This window comes from Aspergillus nomiae (assembly GCF_001204775.2).
Source record: "Aspergillus nomiae NRRL 13137 chromosome Unknown contig00363, whole genome shotgun sequence".
NCBI classification, from domain to species: Eukaryota; Fungi; Ascomycota; class Eurotiomycetes; order Eurotiales; family Aspergillaceae; genus Aspergillus; species Aspergillus nomiae.
Genome location: NW_015378418.1, coordinates 1 through 20,371, shown reverse-complemented (window position 1 = coordinate 20,371; position 20,371 = coordinate 1). Strand labels below are relative to the sequence as shown.

The following is a 20,371-nucleotide window of genomic DNA, read 5'->3' as shown; positions in this document are numbered from 1 at the left end:
ATCTGTTCGTCCAATTATATAATCCAACATGTTTTGGCGCTTTGGTGGATATGCAAGTATCTCCTCAATTGATACCCTTCTTGACAAGCCTGATGTCAGCCTTGAGGAGTTACTGGATGAGTCCGAGCTGATTCAGGAGCTTAAACAACATAATACGAAGCTCATAGAGTATTTACGAGATGATAATGTCTTGAAACGCCTTATGGACCATGTTACCGCCCCTAGCCTAGTGAACGATGATGATGAGGATGATGTCAATGACACTAATGGGAGTAAGGATGCTACCACGGAGGAAGAAAAGCGGGGAGATCCGCTGAAGGATATCTTGGATCCTGAAGACTTAGAACGAGCAGAGAAGGAGCGGCTCAAGCGTGCCTACGTCGCCTGTGAGATTCTCTCGGCTGAAGTATGGTCGATATTGGACTCTATCATGCTGAACCCTGACCATCTCCGAGACTTCTGGGGGTTTCTTCGAAGATCGCCGTCTCTGGATTCTCTTCAAGCGAGCTATTTCACTAAAGTGAATGAAACACTCTTTGACAGGAAAACTAGCGAGATGCTGGATTTCCTCAAATCATTGGAAGGAATTATTCCCGCGATTCTGCAGCACATCGATAACCCCATGGTTATGGACCTTTTGCTTAAGATCATCAGTCTCGAGAAGGTAGAAGGTGGCCAAGGTATCGTCGACGTAAGTTCATGGTGGTAAAACCCATCATAGATTTTACCATCGCTGACGCTATCCACAGTGGCTCAAAACACAAGACCTGATACCTAGGCTTCTTTCATTCTTATCTTCAGATTGGCCAGCCTCTGTGCAAACTTCGGCCGGCGATTTTCTCAAAGCTATAATAACTATATCCGCGAACGCAACGCAGAACGATCAGACCTGCATTGGCCCTAACAGTTTAACGCGCCAGTTGGTTTCCAGACCCTGTGTGGAAAGCCTCATCAAGGCTATGCTACAGGGTGGTAACCCTTTAACTGTGGGCGTGGGTATTGTCATTGAGGTCATCCGCAAGAATAATTCTGACTATGATCCGGACACTATCAATAGCCCTGATTCGCTGCCCACCACATACGACCCTATCTATCTTGGGAACCTCCTTCGAATCTTTGCTAAGCACATCCCTGACTTTATGAAGTTGATTCAAAGTTCGAAGCATACTGTTAAGGATGGCGAGAAACTCAAGAGCGTAGATAGGGGCAAATTAAGTTCAGCTTGGGGGGCAAAAATCGAACCATTAGGTTTCGACCGATTTAAGACTTGCGAACTGATGGCTGAGCTGTTACACTGCAGTAATATGGCTCTCTTGAACCAGCCCGGGAGCGAGGAGTATGTACAGCAGCGGGATGCTGAACGCGAGAGGTTATTACGAGAAGGCGCTTTCAACGCAAACACAGAAGAGACTTCTGCTTTCGATGGTAACGACTCTACGGTGGACTTCGTCAATGGGTCAATGGTTGCTTATCGCTCTCCCGAAGACTCTAGGGTTCTTGAGGTCGCAAATACAGGCGAGGATGGATTCGAAGATGTTAGCTCATCGGGTGTCCTTGCCGATAAGGAGAAAGATACTGCCGAAGCCAAGGACACCGCTGGTCAAGAGACACAATCCCAAAGCATACCCTCATCAGAACCACAGGGCTCTACACCAGCAAAAGAACAGGGGTCCAGTGTGCCCATACGCGAAAATGAGGACCAGAAAGAAGCAACAAACGACGGGACCACGCACTCGCCTTCTTCAGACCCAATGTCTCCTTCTGCGTTGGGAATAACTGATCGGGTCAGAGAGGTGACCCTCGACACTAATCGAAACGCGGACGATAACCGATTAGCCACAGAAGCAGTACCTAAGGAATCTTCGGTCACTTTGAGAAATGATTCAGAACAGGAAGCTGTTCCGACGTCTTCTACGTCGGAGTCAGTTCCACCTCCTCTCTTTGCCTCCAACCAAGAGAATCAGCTATCAAGCTCCCACAACCCTGACGCTGCTGGACAGGCCGGTGACGCTTCAAGCTCTACACTCCCTGCTGCAGAGGTACAAACAACTGAGGATGAACCACGGCAACACATGCACCCAGACATTCAACTTGACCCCAACGGTCAGCCTGTTGTAGGGGATTATCTCAAGCTGATGTTTGTGGAGAATCGAGTTGTACCTACTATTTTGGTAAGGGTTGCGCCAAACTGAATTTATCCTTCATCACTAACTTTGCGCACCAGGGCTTCTTCTTCCGATTCCCGTGGAACAACTTCCTTCACAATGTTGTATATGACGTTATACAGCAAGTGTTTAATGGACCCATGGAACGTGGTTATAATCGAGTCTTGGCGGTTGATGTCTTCGAAACTGGACGGATAACCCAAGAGATTGTAGAAGGACAGAAGCGGAGTGATGAAACGCAACGGACCAAGCAGATCAGACTTGGCTACATGGGTCATTTAACCCTGATTGCAGAGGAAGTTGTCAAGTTCAGCGAACGACACCCGCCTGAATTGCTTTCTCCAACCGTTATGGAGAACGTCTTAAATCCAGAGTGGATAGACTATGTCGAGCAAACACTTTCGGAGACTAGAGAACGCGATAATGCCATTCTCGGTGGGGTACGCCCGGACATGTCCATTGGGCACCGCCAGGGCATGCTTAACTCGGGTCAAAGCATGACTGGCTCATCGGCTCTTGCAGACGCTGGATTGAACGGAGCGGCTGGAGGATCTACTTTCCAGGGCTTTGACATGATAAATCAAGGAAGTGTCTCTGGCGGGGCTTTCGGTCTCAGTGGCGGGGGTAGTTCACTCTTAAGCGGGTTCGCAAGCTCAAGTGACGATGAGGATGAAGACATGGAAGATCAGGATGACAGAAACCTCGCCGATCAATCCGCCGAAGGCGGCTCAGAAAATGTGGGTGATGATTTCTTTAGTGATGTCGATATGCGGGATTATTAAGTCTTGGAATGCATCTTCACCTTCCCCTTTGATTCTCTTCTTGTATACATTGTTGCATTTTTTTGCCTTTCTCCCAACTGGTCTATGTGAACCAGCTGCAGAGATTCAGCGCGTGATGGATGACGTGAATAGCGGTGGTTACATGAGGGTCATGCACAAAAGGCGTTTTGGAGCGGGTTTCATTTAAGTATGAAGTCATTCAAGAAAAACCGCAACTCCCGAGGGTCATGTGATGTTTTGTTCGATGCCAAACAGTTTCTACGAGTTTTAGAAGTAGTCCTCTGGCTTTCAGCTTAGACGTTGGCTCCTTCGTTTTTGTACACCACCATTGTCCCTTTCTCCGCAGTATTCGTGTGCTTTTTTTTAGTCCCCCCATACACTTTGCGCGTTTAATTTATGCTTATTGCTGCAATTTCACTGACCCAATCTCGATTATAGGCATCCGCTAACTCCACAAGTCAGCCTATTCCAATCCTGCCTCCGCCTCCGGCTCCTCTTAGTCTCGGCCCGTCTCGGGCACGGCGGCAGCTGGCTGCGCGACTCGCCGCTCAAAAGCAGCAGGCGGCTGAAGGCACTGGGGAGAATGGCGAGAAGGGTGAAGAGAAGGCGCAAACAAACGCCCACGAGAATTCCCAATGGCCTGCCAATCCGTTTGTAGTTGCTGGTGTAGATGACGATGGCGACGGTGGAGGCTCCCCTTCCAATGCCTTTCCCTCAACAGATTTCCCGTCGGCGAACAAAGACGAGCCTTTCTCGTCACCTACATTCCCTGATTCAGGATTCAGCCCGCCTGACTCCTTCTCCACCAATTCATCAGAGGACGACGTCGAAGGCAGAAGCGAGGGCTTGAGACGTAAAGAACGTATCCCTCTTGAGGTAGACGACGACGATGATGATGACATGGGCGAAATGGTGGGTCCATCTGGTGGGGCAGACATGATGGACTCGGACGAAGAAGATGAGGCTATTATGAACGAATCATTGGGCTACCCGGATCTTGGACCTGGACGATACAAGAGCTTCCGACGATCTCGCTTCGGGGTCTCCCCTTTCGGTGATGACGACCAGAATGACAGCAGTGATGGTGAAGACGATGGACTGGTAGAGATCCTAGTTCCAGGGAGGAAGTCTTGAGTGACACCGTGTTCTTGGAGTCATTCTATGCCTTGGGGCCGGCCGTTGATTTAAGTGTTTAAGGGCTCGTGTTTGGCAACTCGGCGAAACCAGTCCTTTGAAAACCTGTACACTACTGACTGCATAGCGCTTACAGACTCTGCCACGTGGAGAAGACTTAGTGTTGGTTAGACTGATGTGACTTCTGGCTGGAGCATTTGGGATTTGATACTAGAGGTTGGGCAACAATGGGTTTTCTGTCCTGCAGTGTTTCCTGAAAAGAAGCATTGGTCTCTTGCGGATTGGTATTTTTTCAGTCTTGGGGGATTTTTTTTTTTTTTCTTTTTCTTTTCTCTTCTTCCCCTTGGGAAGATTCGTTGGCGTGTTGTTTGCTATTGATATCTATCTGTGTCTTTGGGAGGATTCATTTTCAGCAGAGACCTGCACTGTACGATATTGAGTTAGAAGCATTGATTTCAATTCCCACCGTTTGAAGGCGCAGTAGTGTTCAATGGATTGTCCGTATAGTATAGATTTTGAAATCCTGCTCTTCGGGTAAAAGTGGGACACCGCAGTCGAACATTTATCGACTTGCCCCTCCACTTGAGTATCAGAGCCACCCAATCCTCCAGCAACCTCAAAATTGCAAGTTAAGTAGGGGGAAGCCTGTGTCTTATCCTGGAAGAATTCATAATGTCTGACACATCAGCCCTAAGCGTGGCTGCCCAAGGGTAAGCGTCTTGAAGTTCCTTCATTTCTTCCTTTTTTTTTTCTTTTTTTACTCCCCCGATACCGATGCCATCTATCGCAAGCCCGCGATACAGGTAGCTTTGTACCCCGGCGGATTGAGGTTATAAAGGACTGTTATTTAGCCACTGAACAGAAACTTGGCATTATCACTATTGCTCCTGATATAAACTGTATTTAGCGCCTCTGAATTGCTTCTCAAATCTTAACCCCGCCTCAACCAGGTGGCTATTGTCATATATCGTTTTTCCGCTTTCTGCCTGTCAATTTTCCATCACAATTGACATGTCCGGTTTACATGGCATCGTGTCTGACTCGATATAGGCCCAACATCGACAGCAATCTGGAACATTATACTGCATTGTTGGATTGGATGGTCAATAATGGTGGCCAGCTTCACGAGAGCGTTGAAATAGCCAAGGATGAACGGCGCGGCGTGCATCTCCAGGTCAAGAAAGACTGGAAGAATGGTGTCCCCAGTAATACTCATATCATCAGAACGCCTCTGACTTCCACAATGTCGTATTTCAATGCTATCGGCTACAGTTTCACAACAGATGATGGAAGCTCCGTTTCTTTCCCTGAGCACGGAGTCCGTTTCCCTCGCGCCTTTCTGGAAGCGGTGGGACAGGAAGAAGCATCAATTTTCTTTTTGATCGGGCAGTACCTCCAGGGAAAGGACGGTTTCTGGTTTCCGTATATCAAGACGCTTCCTCAGCCTGGTGCTTTGACCACTCCTCTCTACTATGAAGGAGATGACCTGGCATGGCTGGAGGGCACAAGTCTATCCCCAGCGAGAGCACAGAAGGCCAGTTTATTGAAGGAGAAGTACGAAACTGTATACACTGAGCTCTGTAAGGCTGGGTTTGATGGCGCTGAGAAGTACACTTGGTAAGTGATAAGCTACAACTGTGTCTGCTCATAGTCGACGGCGCGGATTTGACAAGTCTCATATAGGGATCTTTATCTCTGGGCGTCGACCATCTTTATTTCGCGTGCGTTCTCAGCCAAAGTGCTCTCTGGTGTGATTCCCGATGCGCAGCTTCCTGAGGAGAACGTTTCTGTGCTCCTACCCTTCATTGACATTCTAAATCATCGTCCACTTGCAAAGGTAGAGTGGCGCGCTGGCAAAGAGAGTGTTGCATTTTTAGTCCTGGAAGACGTCGCTGCCGGTCAGGAGATCTCAAACAATTACGGGCCCCGAAATAATGAGCAGTGTAAGTGCTATATGCTACGCGGTCTTTCGGGGTTAGCTAATTCTTTTGCCAGTAATGATGAATTATGGCTTTTGCCTTCCAAACAATCCTTGTGACTATCGTATTGTCAGCTTACGAGCACCACCTGGCAGTCCACTTCAGATGGCAAGATCTCAGCAGCTACAAATGTTTCCGGAACTGGCCAAAGAGACGGATGATAATTATTATGTGTTCAATGTCTTTTACCCTCTTCTTGCTCCTGACATGCCAATGGAGCATTCGATCTTTTCACCGGCACTCTTCAACGCTGTCTCGATATTGGCAGCCAACAACAGGGAATTAGAGGGTCTTGAGATTTCAGAGCAAGGCATCCGAATCCCAGACGCTTATGGGAACTCACGAACCACTCTTGCCGCCCTCAGCCAGATCATCATCGAGTTAATCACACATATTGTAAAGTTGAGGTCTTCAGCGGCCGACCTACAGAACCCTGGTAATCTCAAGCAGACCCATGCAAAAATTTATCGTGACAGTCAAATCATGCTGTCCGAAACGGCCTTGGTTATTGCAGCATGGACCCTAAACCGGGCACGACAGCATAACTTTGGAGGAAGTTGGGAGGAGACAAAACAGCTTCTCGGTTCCCATATGGTCCGTGTGCCTCCAGGAAAGTTCCCAGAAGAAATACGGTCTAGGATACAGGTGCGAATTCTCGAGCGTCAATCAGTTCTTGCAAACAATGGAGAGCTGTTTGTGTTGGATGACTTGCTCGAGATACTGCCCGTTGAGATGCAACAACCCTGCAAGGTGTGCCTACAGGGCGTCACTCAGAACGCTGGAAGGGCTATCCCGATGCTGAGGGGAAGCCTTGAGACATCCCCCTTTGCCTTCCCGATGTTCCTCTGTTTTATCAGAGCGGCTTACAGCGCTGGAGAATCTGATAGTGGGACGGTTTTACTTCCATCTCGACTCAGTAAATGGGCCAGATGCCTTCTCGAGAACTACCCAGCTCCCCCTGAAGATGTACTATGGGCACTCGAGGACGAGGATGACGAGCAGTTGCTAGACATGTTTGATAACATGCTTGAGGGAATGAAAACACGGAACAGTGCTATCTTCTCTGACTTGGAGAAATTCGCAGGAGAATGGCAGGGAGATAACTGGTGGCTTTCTCCCAACTGGCTTCGGTGGGCATGGATGATTACGGAGCAAGAAAGTGTGCAGGTACCAGAGGAGCCATTGGCGTTGTTGGCCGCAGGGCAGCCCGGCCAAGGGCAAGTTATGCTCTCTACGGCGTCATGCCTGTATGTTCCACAGTAGAAGGGGGCATGTACATATTGGGGTTGAAAAAGAGATCTATAGTTCGATATACAATTCCAAAACATAATGATTAGTCAGATTCACCCCCGATGGATACCTGACTCAGCACTAGACCACGTGACCGCGCCGGGGCCAATCAGCGGCGGGCGAAAGGCGGATATTCAGCAAGCGCAGGAATTGCCGCGCCCGTGAAGCTCAACGACAGCGAGTCTCCATCATTGAACCCTTCCCACTCTTCCCTTCCCCTCAGATCTCCCCGCAGCCATTGGGCCAGCTATCACAATGATATCTCGAGCGGCGGCTCCCTCGCCTTCCTCCCTCGCCAACCTTTCCTCCCGCTCCCTCCGAGCCCAGGGCCAGGCTGCCCGCACCTTCGCGACCGTCCAGGACAACGCTCCCCCAGTACGGCATTATGGCGGTCTGCAGGACCAGGACCGGATTTTCACAAACCTTTACGGACACCATGGTCCCGATCTGAAGTCAGCAATGAAGTACGGTGATTGGCATAGGACCAAGGACATTGTTCTCAAGGGTCATGACTGGGTAGGTGTTCGGCCATTGGCCATGGACCATCATCCTGCGGCGTGTTCTATCTCGAATTGGTTCAATGCTAATGCAAGTTTGCTGCCAAATTACAGCTTATCTCGGAACTCAAAGCTTCTGGTCTGCGTGGTCGTGGTGGTGCCGGTTTCCCCTCGGGATTGAAATATGTAAGTGCTCATTGAGAGACGGCTTCGGACCCTTAGGGTCTAACATACAATGACCCTATAGTCTTTCATGAACTTCAAGGACTGGGATAAGGACCCCAGACCCCGTTATCTGGTCATCAACGCCGATGAGGGTGAGCCCGGAACCTGCAAGGACCGTGAGATCATGCGCAAGGACCCCCAGAAGCTCATTGAGGGCTGTCTCGTCGTCGGTCGGGCGATGAACGCCAACGCTGCCTACATCTACATCCGTGGCGAGTTCTACTACGAAGCTACTGTCCTCCAGCGGGCCATCAACGAGGCCTACGAGGCTGGTCTGATCGGCAAGAACGCCTGCGGAACCGGTTACGACTTCGACGTCTACATTCACCGTGGTATGGGTGCTTATGTCTGTGGTGAGGAAACCTCCCTGATCGAGTCCATCGAGGGTAAGGCCGGCAAGCCTCGTCTGAAGCCCCCATTCCCGGCTGCTGTGGGTCTGTTCGGCTGCCCCAGTACCGTCACCAACGTTGAGACCGTCGCCGTGACCCCCACTATCATGCGTCGTGGTGCCAACTGGTTCTCCTCATTCGGTCGTGAGCGCAACGCCGGTACCAAGCTGTTCTGTATTTCCGGCCACGTCAACAACCCCGTCACCGTCGAGGAGGAGATGTCCATCCCTCTTCGTGAGCTGATCGACCGTCACTGCGGTGGCGTCCGCGGTGGCTGGGACAACCTCCTCGCTGTCATTCCCGGTGGTTCCTCGACCCCCGTCATCCCCAAGTCTGTCTGCGATGATCAGCTCATGGACTTCGATGCTCTCAAGGACAACCAGACCGGTCTCGGTACCGCCGCCGTGATCGTCATGGACAAGTCCACCGACATTGTCCGCGCTATTTCGCGTCTGTCTAGCTTCTACAGGCACGAGAGTTGCGGTCAGTGCACCCCTTGCCGTGAGGGAAGCAAGTGGACTCAGCAGGTGATGCAGCGTATGGAGACCGGCCAGGCCCGTGAGCGTGAAATCGACATGCTCCAGGAGCTGACCAAGCAGGTCGAGGGCCACACCATTTGCGCTCTGGGTGAGGCTTTCGCTTGGCCCATCCAGGGTCTTATCCGTCATTTCCGCCCCGAACTCGAGGCTAGAATCAAGGAGCATGCTCAGGAGCTCGGACAGGCCCCTTATGCCGGTGGCTGGCACCCTAACAGCAGGGCCGAGGGCAAGCTGATTTCCCCGGGCATGTAAACTATCATTCCGCTTTTTGTAGACTGATGGTAGGATGAATGGTGGAAAAATAATCAAACCTGTTTCTCTAGATAAAGATGTTCGAGCAGGAGTATTCTCTTTTTTTCATGTTCAGTTTAGGATTTCCAATCATGTACAGTTCCCGCTAGCAATCATACTATTTCTTTTGTTAAACATCTGAGGTGCACACAAAACTCGATCTACAAGCATGAACTTATGCAGAATAAATCTCAAGATACCTCGCAATACAATCCACGATAAATCTCCATCGTACTGGAGAACCACTAAGAGGGCTATCATTGCTCCGTAACTTCATCCATCAAAAAACAGGCAAATTAAAGAGCTGAATCCAAACAATATTTGCCCAGACCACCGGCAGAATGATCTAAAAGTATCCTGAGACGACAGCCTGGATCCTGTATCTTGTTTTCATAACTGAATTGCATGCTCGCCATATCACCAACAACAAACTTTTCTTGAGACAAGCAAAATTTCCAAATATTAACTATTTACCTGATGATTCTGGGCCTCTTTTTCTTTTTTTTTCTTTTTCTTTACCCCACAAAATCATAGACGGTCCGATAAGTGGAGCTGGAAGGGGTATAAAATCCAAAATCAGGAGCTTTTTGAGACGCTTTCGGGGCGGACCGTCTTCTTAAATAGGGCTAGGCTTACTTGGGTTGATCTGTTTGCACTGTACTTGACTTTGATTGATGCAAGGTAAAGGGTATGTAAGTCGGCCACGAATGGATATTTCCTCACGGTATGAGATATTTGGTCTTGGTGGGTTCCGAAGGTATTTAGTCTTTATCGCAGAAATACGGGGTAAAGTGATATGCTGGGGCTGTTCCCTCTAGCTTCAAGGCTGGATAGAGGGCATGGAATGGTCAACTGGTAGAGAGATATTAAGAGTAATATAGGCTAGTTTGGAAAAATATTAGGCGCATTTCACGTACTAACACACTGTCGTAAAGCACCTAAACTAAAACGGAGATCATGAAGCACCACGAAAGGGCTGCAGAATGCGGAATCCAAGAAGGATTATAACAGGGGGGGAAATTTACACTAGGTTACATGTAGGGATGACACCAAAGAAACGTAGCAAAAACGAAAAGAAAAAAGACGCTTAATAGGCACCCGCCATGATGATACCGTAATACCGTCGACTCATTTCGGCGGTCTGCATGATTCGCGCATCGCCCGTCAAAGGCAAACTAAGCACACTAGAGAACTCGACCACCTACGAAAAGATAATAAGTTAGTAAACCATTCAAAGGCGTCAAACGAGAAGCGAAGATATGTAAACTCACCTTGCTATCTTCGTGTGCCGTCCAGCTAGCAATCGCCCGGCTCATTTCCTTGAAAGCCACTCGTTCTTCCAATCCTTCGACACCCGATCCTTGGCTGATCTGATTACCCATCGCAACCAGTGCATTCACCAAGCGATTCAACCTGGTGGCATCCCGCTTGCCGCTCTTTGCTGTCGCTAAGCGCAGGAAGTCCTCATATACACCGCCGCCACTGGTCCATCCTCTGACCTTGCGCTCGGGGGCCTCGCCGAAGCCTGACACCAAGGTTTCCAACGTTGCGTAGTCACGTTCGATAACGGCGGTTGGTCCGACAATGCGGCAGAAAGTAGCATGCGCATCATCCCAATTCTTGCCACGGACAAGGCAGTCCACCTCGCGGGCGGCATCTCCGATATCCCGAGCGTAAAGTGCCTTGGCAACCCAGATCCAGCCTTCGGGAATCTGCAGGTCTGTAGTAAGATAGTGCCAGGTAGTATCTGGGACTCCCTCAGGAGTAGTTTGGTCGGGCAGCCGCGAAGCGAACCTGGCCAGGGTCTCTTTCACGGCACGCTCACGATCTTCGGGCCGTGAGAGGTGGAGTAAAACGAATAAAGCCCGGTCGAGCTGGTCACTACGGCTGAGCTCCCAGGAATAGTCGCATACCATTTGATCCACGTGGAAGGTATCAATCTTAAAGCCGTCGTGTTGACCGACAGCAGTGGCAAGGAGCTGATACAGCTGGAAGGAGAGTCGGTTCGACAGTTTATCTCCGCTCACGGACTCCGGGAGCAGAGCAGCAGGGAATTCCATTGCTGGAATATCTTTAGCTACTCCAAGAGTCATTGAATAAAGCTTAAGCAGAACCCACAAAGGCGACTCCAGACCAAGTGTATCGGATGCCGAATGCGATGATTTCCGGGCACTCTCCTGACGGAACGGATGTGGGAAAGCGGGCTCATCACCGGTACTAAGATCGGTGAGGAATTTTGAAACCGCGGCCTCAATAGGTTCATCATCCGTGATTCCGTACCACAGACGAAGACCAAATGCCTGGATCCAATCGAGTTCAAAACGTTCAGTGAGGGTGAACGTAGAAGCACGATCCTCCAGTGCGCCGCCTGATTTACCTTCACAGCGGAGGGCGTTGCCTGCCAGAAGCTCGTACAGAGCTCGAATAGGCTCGGTCATTTCCGAATAAACGTTATGCTGCCGCCACATCTCGATTTGTTTCGCCATGTCTGCACGGATGGTGGGGTCTCGACCAATTTGCGCGACAAGGGTGGCTAGATGAAGATTTTGACTTGCTATCAAGACATTGCACGCCTCCTCAACCCGATGCGAACAAAGCAAGTAGATAGCCTGTTCCTCGGCTGAATTGGCTTTGCCCAGTGTATGTGCGTGCCTTTCTCTAACAATGCCTTCCCACAGTCGACTGAAGCGATCCTTCTTGATGCGGTGAATAAACTTTGACCGAAGCTGGGGTGGAACGCCGGCAGAGATGTCATCTTCAATGTCGTCATTGAACAGAATGTTGGCCAACTGCCACAGTAGTCGCTCTTGGTCAGAATCCGCCAAGCTGGAAGATGTCTGTGCGAATTGCTGGAAATCAGCCTTGGTCAATCGGGCCAGAGGAACATCATCAACGCGGCTTATTGTAGTCTGCTTCTTCTGCGTATCGAGCATAACATTCGACTCTGGAGACTTACTCGAAGCCAGCAGAGTGATGTCCCTCTCCTCGCTTGTGATAGAGAACTTCTGGTCCCAACGGCCATCCGCGGAATGGATGCTCTCCATTCCGTTCTTGACACATATTATGGAATCCGCTGGGCCCCACCGCGGCTTGAACGAGTGGTGGAAAGCAAGGTCGTCTTGACTCAGTTCATTAGAATCGCCAGCGAATGTCTTCGGCTTTTTATTATACGGCCACTGCGATGAAGATGGAAGTTAGTCCACTTTCCCAATAGATCTCGGCTTTGGCTCATTCGCCATATTGTAACACCACTACGGTAAGGCACGAAAGATTAAAAGCAACGGAGTGAAAGCAAAATGGGAGTCAAACCTCGAAACCTCTAGGCTGCGTATTGCGTGCCTTCAAAGGAGACTGTGCCTGCTGTTTCCGCGGTTGTTGGAACAAAGAGTTCATTAAATCGATACTAGTTGCGAACCCTTTCTGCTGGGTGTCGGCAACAGGCTCCTGGGTGTCATCATCGTGGAGAGGCCTGTCCGTGAAGGCATTGGCCTGGATTTCACGCAGTGCGTCGCGGTCCTGCTTCCTGGGACTAATGGTTCGTTGGAGCTGCGCAGCCCAGTCCCCGCTAAGATCAAGACGAGCCTTTGGTGGCGTACTCCATGGTTTTAAAGATGGCTGTGTGTTTTCGTTTAAGCTGACGATGCTTTTGGTATCATCGCGCTCCACGGTATGATGAAGGGAGGGAAAGGTGCCTGCCATGTCCATTTCTTCGTCCTCATCTAATTCAACTTCTGATTCGCCAGACTGCTGGCTTTCAGTGACATCGTCACCTTCTTGCTCAGTAGTTGAACCCGTGGAGCCTTCCCCTAAAAAAGACTCCTCATCTTCGCCGGAATTCGAGTGTTCATCCTCCATTGTTTCCATCGCTTGGTTGCCAAACGACCCTGGGACTAATTTACGCTTTTTGAAATCGAATGTGTCATCGTCGATACCAGCCACCGACCCGAGAAAAGAATCATCTGTCGAGAAGGTGGACATCTGCTCTGAGGTCATTGTATTATCGAGATTGGTGGGAGTATGAGCCTTCGGAGTCGGTGTGTCAGGAGCAGCACTCAAAGTGCTTTGGTTGAGGCTCTCACCTTCATCATCATCGCTATCATAATCAAGGCCATATGTAGTATAATGCGGCACCTTGAAAACCCATGTTCCCGTTTCCGTTTCGTAATCGATAAAATCAGTGTTGTGGACCTTCCTCAGGCGATCGACGTGCTTTTCGAAAAGAGGCCCGCTGGTGAGAGGTGATGGGGACTTCTTATCTCTGCCTCGCGGCCAGGAATTTTCGATTCGAAGGATAGATGGGACATTCAGCCCTTTGCCCCTAGGGGGTTTGATTGCTTCATCTGGATACACTGTAATTTTCCGCACGCCGATATCAACAAGACCTCCAAAGATTTGGTCCAGATCAATGTTGGTCAAGTCAACGGGTTCATCAAATGTCACTTGACCACAATGTTGGCGACCGACTGTGAAGCCCACTACATGCTTGAGCTGGTCGCGGCTCATCTTGCTCAATTCAGCCCTGGTGGGCTTCATCCAATACTCGCCAGGTTGTGGATCGCCGCCGGGGACGAAAGCCAGCCGTGATTGGCCATCGGTGACTGCGGTCTGCTCAGAGTCTTCAGGGACAGCCGGAAGATCCTTGTCCCGGACAGATTCCATCTCGGGCCGAGTGCCATTTTCTTTAATCCCATTGAGCCCGTTGACAGTATTGCTCTTGCGAATTGAGCGGAGGAAACCCAGCTCTTCTGGCGTGGGCTCGGAGGGCTGAGACTGTACCGGTACGATCTCACCTCCTGTGGTAGCATCCGAGGTAGATTCAAAGCTGACCTTCTTCTTGGCTTTATCCGTCGGTTGGGCGGAATCCTCGCCATTCGTGATCGCAGCGGCAGGTGTACTGGCGGGCCGTGAGAAGAGATCGTTCCGCAGACTGCGGTCAATGGTAAGGCGCTTCAGATTACCGCTGGACAGACGAGAGGAGCCAGAGGAAAGGGCTCCTGGAGACAACACGCTGTCAGCCTCCGGGTCAAAGGTTTTGCGAAGGTTACTCGTAGAGAAGCTCTTGCTGAAGCTAGCGCGCCCAAGACCGCCATTGACACTTCCACGCAGCTGCCGCCCAGAAGACTATTGCCGAGCCCGCTAGGAGTACCAGTAGAGCTAGAAGGTGACCCATAGGTCGAATAAGAGAACCCGTACCCTTGGCGTTTTGGCGGTGTGACGAGACGGTTAGCAGCGTTGGGTGTGATCTTGTAAACTGGCAATGGGGTACGTTGTTTTTGCCTGATAGATGAAGCAAGCGGCGTCGCCAATGGACCAGGGCTAGGAGCACTTGGAGCAGGCAGACCAGAGAAGATGGACTGGTTCCCGTATGGGTTTGGGTCCAAGAGGGAGGCCTGCAGGCTACCAGGCACCGGCTGCTGAGGTTGCTGCTGAGCTTGTGTTTGCTGCGTGCTTCCGAAGAGGCTGGATGTACCCATTCCGAGACCCCCAGTCTGCGGCTGCTGCTGGTTTTGTGTGTTACCAAAAAGCGAGGAGCCCGTGTTTGGAGTGGTTGTAGCACCGCCTCCAAACAAGGAACCGCTGGTGCCGGTGCTCCCACCGAAAAGACTGGGCTTTTGCTGTTGCTGGTTCTGTGCATTGAACAGGCCACCAGTTCCGGCCTGCTGATTCTGAGTATTACCAAAGCCTCCGAATGTGTTGGTTGCAGTTGGTGTACCGGTGGTGCCAGACCCAAATAGTCCAGTCTTTTGGCCTTGCTGCTGAGCCCCCCCACCGAATAGCGATCCAGTTCCGGATTGCTGGTTCGCGCCTCCGAACAAGGAACCGCCAGTCGATGGCTGCTGAGTATTCTGGCCAAACAGAGAAGAGCCTCCCGTAGTAGCGCCGCCACCTCCGAATAGGCTAGGTGTCGAGGACTGTTGCTGTTGATTGTTTTGTCCAAAACCGCCAAACAGCCCTTTGTTCTGAGTCTGAGCCTGGTTCTGCTGGTTCTGTTGACCAAACCCACCGAATGCGCTTCCCCCAGTCTGCTGGGGCTGCTGCTGCTGCTGCTGACCGCCGCCAAACGGGGACGAGGTAGCAGTAGTACCACCAAATGGCGTAGACGTACTGGTGTTCTGCTGTCCAAAGCCACCAAAGCCTGTCCCGGTAGACGTACCGCCTCCACCAAACAAGGACTTGTTTTGTTGTTGCTGTTGAGTATTATTGTTGTTGCTGTTGCCAAAGAGACCACCGGATGCACCAGCTCCAAAGCCAGTTCCGGTGTTGGCTGTGCTACCAAAGCCGCCGGCAGTCGCGGTGGCCCCGCCGAATAAGCTGGGCTGTGACGTTCCCGTTGAAGTAGCCCCTCCTCCGAATAAAGAGGTCGCTGGTTTATTGGACCCAAACAAGGGGTTGCTAGTGGTGGAGCCAAACCCACCAGTGGTTTGGGTCTGTGCCTGGCCGAAGGCAGGGGCGCTGGTGCCACCGAAGGGGGAAGAAGTGCTTCCAAACCCAGTCGACTGTTGCTGTTGACCAAAACCGCTTCCACCGAATGCGACGTACCAAAAGCACCGGCCTGTCCGCTCCCGTTCCCAAATCTTCGGCCTTGTTGGTAGTCACCCAGACGCAGCTCCTCAAATGAGTATTTGTTGTATGGCTGCATGAAAGAAATGCTTTGGTAATGGTTGGTTACATTTGTGCTTCCATCCTTTTCGGTAAAAGGGCTGAATGGCGTGCTACCAGTACCATCTGATGGAGGAACGGCCTGCTGGAATGCAGTTCCACTTCCACTACCAAAGCCAGTAGTGCCGCTTCCAAAGCCGCCACTTGTGCCAAAGCCACCTGCTGTACCAGTTGAACTACCAAAGCCGGCGCCAGTGCCAGTGCCGGTGCCGGTGCCGGTGCCAGTCTTGTTGCCAAAGAGGCCTCCACCGGTGGTGTTATTGGAGCTTCCGAAGCCTCCAGTGTTTCCGGTTGAACCGAAACCACCAAAACCACCGCCGGTAGTTGTTGCTGTTGTACCTCCTGCACTGCCTCCAAAAAGACTTCCACCGGTTGTTGAAGTCCCAGCCCCAAAGCCGCCAGTCCGGTTTTGGCTGCCAAAAAGTGAGTTTGACTGATTCTGCGTGCCCGTTCCGAATCCTAAATAAGTCAAAACGTCAGTTTCACTGCCGGGGCTTGCGCTAGAAACAATATATGAAGAAATTGATTGGAATATGAGGAAAGAAAGCTCGTCCTTGGACACAGATCCCCGATGGCCAGAGCGGATATTTAGTTCACTGGTTCGTTTCCCTCACTTCATCAGAGAGTACCGCAGTAATGTGCATTCACCAGCAAGTCGTGGTAATGTTGGTTGCCAAGTATCATGAATGGCAACAACAGTAAGGCCAAGAGTTCCGTCCATGAGGCGAGCAGAGAAGAGAAAGGATCGCCAAGCTCATGAACACATCGTCATTGGACACGTACCTCCTCCGGAACCAAAGCTACTGGAAGTATTCCCAAACAGGCCACCGCCTGATGTGTTACCGCCACCAAATGGGGACGATGTAGATCCAAAGCCTAGATGACGGGGGAAGATGCTGTCAGAGACTGTAATCAAGCTGCGATCCCTTCTCTTGCGGCGCCAACTGTGTTGCTCAGAGTCGAAAACATCCGCGGAGTGTTGGTATGTCGAGAGCCAAGTGGAACCATCGCGGGGTCGACGTCAGGAGCACCAGTGAGGACCGATTGTAGAACCAGTGGAAGTCCCAAGAGGGTTGAAAGGTAAAAGTTTCACAGGTCCAAGGCAGAAAAAATCGCAGCGACATGATGGATTGCAAACCTACCTCCTCCAGAACTCGTCCCACCGAAGCCAGAGCCAGCTCCAAATCCGGAGCTCTGGTTGTTTTGACCAAATCCTCCGAATCCGAAAGACATGATGTTTGGTATGGATTGATGCTTATAGGTTCATTCGTTCGAAGTTGTCCGGAGACCGAAAAGTTGTCAAGATTGCGCGAAAGGTGATTAACCAGCCTAAATCAACAAATAACAGCAGGCGATATGCTCAGTTACAGTGCGCTTCCACAAAGTAGAGACAAACTTGTGTTGCTCAGCGAGAAGCAGCTTGACGCGCTGAAAGAGAAAGCAAAGAAAATCTGTTTTGATTTCTCGAAAAACAAAAAAAAGGACCCACACCGGCTTAAGACGGGTTAGTCACCGTCTCAGGTAGGATGTGCACAAGTCCTCGATTGCAAATATCGAGATCAAGAGAAAAGAAGATGAAGGGGTGGGAGGAAAGAAGAGTGGACAAACGCGACGGTGAAGGGAAAAGAGCTGCGAAGAGAAGATGGGTGAGGGAGAAGTAGTCACAAAGTTACCGTTGCCTCCTTCGCTTACGGCAGCAGGACATCGGAACTGCCAGTGATACCGGTCAACTCGAGGCTACCGCTCGTAATTTGGGTATGGTACTGTCATCCTCACCTTATAATCACGTGTTCCTGATGCCTGAACGGAGCTGGCCTTACCTTCGAAAAATCCACCGTTGATATGTCACCGCATTTAGTAAATGTATGTGCAGAGGATGCGACCTACATGTTTCGTCTACGAATACTAGGAAATCTATGCTCATTTTCTCAACCAAAAACATGGAAGACTCCTATTTCCTGCTATGCAATCTGATCAGAGTAATTACTAACCACGGAGATGCTATTGTTGAATCAAGCCTGGTCTCCCAGGTTTCCGATGTACCCATTCCAAGAGTAACCCTACGACTTCAGTAATCTGCCGTAGCTGCCGTCAACGCATCCTGGACCCTCGCAATTAGATCCTCTTCTCTCTCTAACCCAACACTGATTCTGACCATATGCCTGTCTATTCCACCCTCGGATTCTGCCCAGTCCTGCTCCCGAAAGTGCGCCAGCAAGCTGTATGGAATCGCTAGAGAGAAGTTGGTTCCGACGCTAGGTCCTTTACAAATGTCCAGCAGGTCATAGAAGCGCATAGCAGTCTCGGGTTTATGGAAAACAATGCTAAGCAAATACCCGTAGCCACCATCTTTGCGCCGCACCTGATCGTAGAATTGCCGAGAGGGTACTAACGTAGGATAATACAATTGAGCCACCGAAGGATGTTTCGCGAGCAAATTGGCGATTGTGTGGGCATTGGCACTGCATTGCTTGACTCGCTCTTCAAAGTCGGAGGCATTCTGGGCCATAATCATGGCTTCGAGAGGGAAATACGTATCTTCGTACAGGGCTGTGAGAGCTGAGTGAATCGTGGTATAGTGCGACGACTGCGGATTTACAACGACGCTGTGATACAGTTTCGTCAACAAGTGGTCTGGATCGTCTCGGCGGTACAGGGCACTCACCTTCCCCCCATCACATTACACATGCCGCTAAAGATCTTCGTTAAGCTGGTCATAATCACATCGACATAGGGTAAAACATCGATGTTGACGAAAGTACCGAGCGTGTCGTCGACCGCTACAATGAAATTATATTGTGCAGCCAGGGCATGAATTCGCGGCAGATCGGGGGTTCGCAGTTGTGGATTGGAGGGAACCTCGCAGAACAGGGCTTGGATGCGACGACCGGCCGCAAGGGAGGATTCCAGCTCATCGAGTTCTTGTTTACTTCCAGCGCTGAGTAGAGTAGATCGTTTGTAATCACTTTCTTTGACACAGAGCGGAGTTTCGGCGTATGGCCATCTAGAATTATCATCAACTCTGCGGCAACCGAAGATAAGAGCCCGTTTGACGTACCCATAGATTACCGCTTCAGAGAGCTCCGCAGATTGAGGTACCAAGGCCCTAGCCACTGCTGCAATGGCACACATTCCTTTAGGGTAGAGAAAGACATCGTGACTGCTGACAGGGCGATAGCCCGGCTGGTCGGAACTGACCAAACGTGCAATCAAGTTCCGGATAGATTCCTTTTCGGCCGCAGCCGAGTTGACCCATTGCAGATCCCACGTGAAATGATCTCGGCAGGCGGCTGAGGCTTCAAAATTAGTGTTCTTTGAGTAAGAATTCATGGAGGGAAGCGCCGCAAGGCAATGCTCCGCATGACGACCCGCGATTCCATCCCCAAACACTTTCCAGAAATGCATAGCGGTGGAGACACATGCCTGTGGAAACAGGACGACAAAGAACGTGGCCCATCGTAGAGCTTCTTCGTCTGCTGGCTGGTGTGATTGGAATTTGACGGTATGACACGCTTCGTCGGTGTGTTCAGCTGATAGTCGGGCTGTACACCTGGCGGCGGCATCGGCCGAGGGAAAGATCAGACAGCTCAAATCCGTGGGGGTGCCCAGTCGAGCACATACGGCATCCATCAATTTGCGTACCGATGGATGCATGCCAAACCTATCCCGACTGAGCCTAGAATGCGAGGTATCAAGAACGAGTAGCTAACCGTGGATAGCAGGTATGCATTGAGTCCAACAGCCATTGCTCTCGGCGGCCCCAAGCAGCGACGGACTCCCATGTCGGCAGGGATACGCTTACAGACTATTGTTCGTCCTCGTCAGTACTTTTCATCAGATCATTGAACCAATATCGAGATTGCACTCACATGCTTCTCGTTGGGTGGGTTGGGCTCTCCCACTGGGAGCATGTGCGGCGAGGTAGACCTCATCTTTTTTGGAGTAGGACAACGGCAGTGTTTGTGAAGAGCTGACAAGAACGTGGATCCAGAGAAATAATGCTAGTGCTCGGGCTGTATGTCTGCCTATTTATAAGGCCAGCCCATGCAGATCGTCCAAAACAAATGACGAGAGCACATCTTGTAGCTGTCACCTTATTGCAGATGAAGACGAGTCAGATGCAACGTCCATTCGCTAATCCACCAAGTACTTGTAACCCTCATGCATCCATCGCCCAATTCCAAGTTGACGAATGGAATGGCAAGGTGTTATTGGCGGGTGCTGGGATCTGAGCAGGTGCTTGACCTCCACTGGCCCACCGAGCCTTTTCAGCTGAAGGTTGAGAAAAACCTCAGCTACCTTAGCTCAGTTTTGGTACCACTTCGCACTAGTAGTGTTTGCACCTTTCTGTTTTTCATTCCTTTTATTTTATACGTTATTCTTTTCTTCTTCTTAATGTTTATTTTATTTATCTTATTTT

The 20,371-nt window shown here is 50.6% G+C and overlaps 5 protein-coding genes across 5 annotated transcripts; 3 read left to right on the top strand and 2 right to left on the bottom strand.

Moving 5' to 3' along the window:
• Positions 1-28: 28 nt before the first annotated feature.
• Positions 29-4,081, top strand: ANOM_009383 (SAPS family protein; the record flags this gene model as incomplete). The annotated part of the gene is made up of 4 exons (XM_015554639.1): positions 29-691; positions 750-2,171; positions 2,225-2,902; positions 3,386-4,081. 4 exons carry the CDS (start codon positions 29-31, stop codon positions 4,079-4,081), a joined length of 3,459 nt encoding a protein of 1,152 aa, XP_015403163.1.
• A 672-nt stretch (positions 4,082-4,753) lies between these two features.
• On the top strand, positions 4,754-7,323 carry ANOM_009382 (SET domain protein; the record flags this gene model as incomplete). The annotated part of the gene is made up of 4 exons (XM_015554638.1): positions 4,754-4,791; positions 5,132-5,698; positions 5,765-6,024; positions 6,077-7,323. The coding sequence occupies 4 exons, from the start codon at positions 4,754-4,756 to the stop codon at positions 7,321-7,323; spliced, it is 2,112 nt and encodes a 703-aa protein (XP_015403164.1).
• Positions 7,324-7,540: 217 nt separating this feature from the next.
• On the top strand, positions 7,541-9,484 carry ANOM_009381 (NADH-quinone oxidoreductase subunit NuoF). Its single transcript, XM_015554637.1, has 3 exons — positions 7,541-7,866; positions 7,962-8,033; positions 8,095-9,484. The coding sequence occupies exons 1-3, from the start codon at positions 7,606-7,608 to the stop codon at positions 9,250-9,252; spliced, it is 1,491 nt and encodes a 496-aa protein (XP_015403165.1). The 5' UTR covers positions 7,541-7,605; the 3' UTR covers positions 9,253-9,484.
• Positions 9,485-10,273: 789 nt separating this feature from the next.
• Positions 10,274-17,184, bottom strand: ANOM_009380 (nucleoporin family protein; the record flags this gene model as incomplete). Its single annotated transcript, XM_015554636.1, has 7 exons — positions 10,274-10,492; positions 10,563-12,467; positions 12,601-14,359; positions 14,485-15,844; positions 15,889-16,410; positions 16,735-16,827; positions 17,094-17,184. The coding sequence occupies 7 exons, from the start codon at positions 17,182-17,184 to the stop codon at positions 10,379-10,381; spliced, it is 5,844 nt and encodes a 1,947-aa protein (XP_015403166.1). The 3' UTR covers positions 10,274-10,378.
• An 835-nt stretch (positions 17,185-18,019) lies between these two features.
• Positions 18,020-19,883, bottom strand: ANOM_009379 (putative cystathionine gamma-synthase; the record flags this gene model as incomplete). Its single annotated transcript, XM_015554635.1, has 5 exons — positions 18,020-18,557; positions 18,617-18,955; positions 19,010-19,612; positions 19,662-19,756; positions 19,821-19,883. The coding sequence occupies 5 exons, from the start codon at positions 19,881-19,883 to the stop codon at positions 18,020-18,022; spliced, it is 1,638 nt and encodes a 545-aa protein (XP_015403171.1).
• Positions 19,884-20,371: the final 488 nt, after the last annotated feature.

Coding starts and splice junctions, on each gene's coding strand:
- ANOM_009381 (XM_015554637.1), top strand. CDS start 7,606: ATGATATCTCGAGCGGCGGCTCCCTCGCCTTCCTCCCTCGCCAACCTT. Junction 7,867..7,961: donor TTCTCAAGGGTCATGACTGG/GTAGGTGTTCGG, acceptor GCCAAATTACAG/CTTATCTCGGAACTCAAAGC. Junction 8,034..8,094: donor TCCCCTCGGGATTGAAATAT/GTAAGTGCTCAT, acceptor ATGACCCTATAG/TCTTTCATGAACTTCAAGGA.